This window comes from Cyprinus carpio, chromosome B18, assembly GCF_018340385.1.
Source record: "Cyprinus carpio isolate SPL01 chromosome B18, ASM1834038v1, whole genome shotgun sequence".
Lineage (NCBI taxonomy): Eukaryota > Metazoa > Chordata > Actinopteri > Cypriniformes > Cyprinidae > Cyprinus > Cyprinus carpio.
Window position 1 is genome coordinate 25,394,204 of NC_056614.1, and position 2,511 is coordinate 25,396,714.

The 2,511-nt window shown below is 46.8% G+C and overlaps 1 protein-coding gene across 2 annotated transcripts in view; it reads right to left on the bottom strand.

Annotated features, from left to right (window-relative positions):
* LOC109064159 (ubiquitin carboxyl-terminal hydrolase 8-like) overlaps positions 1 to 2,511 on the bottom strand; it is a 19,047-nt gene continuing 16,536 nt past the window's right edge. For both annotated transcript variants that reach the window (XM_042744577.1, XM_042744576.1), the window contains exons 17-19: positions 2,116 to 2,258; positions 1,908 to 2,040; positions 1 to 877 (exon numbers count right to left, since the gene is read on the bottom strand). In XM_042744577.1, the coding sequence (XP_042600511.1) occupies positions 719 to 877; positions 1,908 to 2,040; positions 2,116 to 2,258 (435 nt within the window). In that variant the 3' untranslated portion in view covers positions 1 to 718. The remainder of the gene's footprint in view (positions 878 to 1,907; positions 2,041 to 2,115; positions 2,259 to 2,511) is intronic.

A 2,511-nucleotide genomic window follows, 5' to 3' on the forward strand; every position in this document is an offset into this window, starting at 1 on the left:
TGTGTTACGTCTGTTTATTGATGCGTGTATAAGGCTTATAGGCTAATACATGGATTTAAAGAATGCACTTCATATTATGAGGTGAGAGAGTCAGTCCATCAGAAGCTCATGCCACAGAGAGAGAGATTAGTACAGAGACACAGCTGTGTGATATGATGAAATCAGACCTACTGCTAATGCTGACCATCGGTCAAGAGGGTTATTGCGCTGCTGTGATCAGCGGATCCCTGAACACTAGCCTACAGAGCAGGGCCCAAGCTGCGCTCTAGTACGTGTGAACAAAGACGAGTGTTTGTGAGTGATTTCTTCTTAACCAACAGCTGGATTTTCTCTTTCAGAGTTATATTTGGTCACCATATAAATAAATGAAACGCGTCTCCCTAAGCAGTGGGTGCACGTCTAATGAGCGGATTGGGTTATAGAGTGTTTATATGGGCGTCTAATCTCACACGGTCCGTCTAAATGACATCAAGTCCAGAGCAGCCCAAAGCTCCTGTGTTCAGACTCCTGCTACAGGAATACAGACGCCACTGAGCCGCCCACTGAGAGAGAGAGAGAGAGAGAGAGAGAGAGAGAGAGACACTCAGAGAGAGAGGGGGTGTTCCCTCAGCAGAAGTGTCCATTAGTCCTCAAGCAAAGGGCTTTAGCTCCGCCCACAGCTGCATGTCACACATGCGTCAATCACTCGGTCACCATGGTGACGACCTGTCGCTGACCCTCATAGAGACGAGTAGAAGAAGATGTAGGCGGCGGCTGAGCGCACGGAGGAGGCGGAGACGTCGGACACCTCGTGATCGTCAAACTTGAACCAGCGCTGCTTGAGAGGGTTCTTACAGTAAGCAGTGTAGTGACCGCCGTCCAGCCCTCCGTAATGATTCTGCAGAGATGAGACAAAGTGACTGTGTGTATGTGTATGCATGAGTGTGTATGCATGTGCATGTATGAGTGTTAGTGTGTGTGTGCATGTATGAGTGTGTATGCGTGTGCATGTATGATTGTAAGTGTGTGTGCGTGTGTGAGCATGTGTCTGTGTGTGTGCGTTTATGCATGTATCAGTGTGCGTGTGTGTATGCATGAGTGTTAGTGTGTGTGTGCACATGTATGAGTGTGTATGCATGTGCATGTATGAGTGTGTATGCGTGTGCATGTATGATTGTAAGTGTGTGTGCGTGTATGAACATGTGTCTGTGTGCATTTATGCGTGTGTCAGTGTGCGTGTGTGCATGCATGAGTGTTAGTGTGTTTGCTTGATTTATTGTTAGTGTTTTTTGTTTTATTGTTTTTGTTTTGTTTTTTGTTTTGTTGTTTTGTATGCGTGTGCATGTATGATTGTAAGTGTGTGTGCGTGTGTGAGCATGTGTCTGTGTGCATTTATGCGTGTGTCAGTGTGCGTGTGTGCATGCATGAGTGTTAGTGTGTGTGCATGCATGAGTGTTAGTGTGCATGCATGAGTGTTAGTGTGCATGCATGAGTGTGTATGCGTGTGCATGTATGATTGTAAGTGTGTGTGCATGTATGAGCATGTGTCTGTGTGTGTGCGTTTATGCGTGTATCAGTGTGCGTGTGTGTATGCATGAGTGTTAGTGTGTGTGCATGCATGAGTGTTAGTGTGCATGCATGAGTGTGTATGCGTGTGCATGTATGATTGTAAGTGTGTGTGCATGTATGAGCATGTGTCTGTGTGTGTGCGTTTATGCGTGTATCAGTGTGCGTGTGTGTATGCATGAGTGTTAGTGTGTGTGCATGTATGAGTGTTAGTGTGTGTGTGCGCATGTATGAGTGTGTATGCGTGTGCATGTATGATTGTAAGTGTGTGTGCATGCATGCATGAGTGTTAGCGTGTGTGCATGCATGAGTGTCTGTGTGCGTGTGTTTATGCGTGTGCGTGTGTGTAGTCTCATACTCACAGACACAGCGTACAGGTTGTACTTCTTCAGGGTGTGTTTGGGTCCGATGACGTACTGTGACAGGTCCAGATTATCCAGCGGGAAATCCACCAGCGTCTGCAGCTTCTCCCTCCAGCGGCCGTCGTATTTAAACTTACAAACACACACAAACACCTTTCACACGCTGCTTTACGGGACATCAGAGCCCTGCGCTGCAGGCGTCACTCACCGTTTCAAGTGTACGAGTAAAATGGGCGGAACTTTCCAGATCTGCATCTTCTTGATGGCGTCTCGGTGCGTCTTACAGTGGCTGCAGTAGAAGCGGTTGCTGTCGGTCAGACGCTCCTCTTTAGAGAACAGCTTCAGACAGTCCTGCACAAACACACCGCGATTAAAGCCCCTCATCACCACAGACCATCTCTATCACTGTAAAGTCTTAAAGGGATACTCCACCCCAAAATAAACATGTTGTCATTAATCACTTACCCTCATGTCGTTCCAAACCCGTAAAAGCTTTGTTCGTCTTCGGAACACAATTTAAGATATTTTGGATGAAAACCGTGAGGCTTGTGACTGTCCCATAGACTGCCAAATAAATAACAGTGTCAAGGTCCAGGAAAGGCAT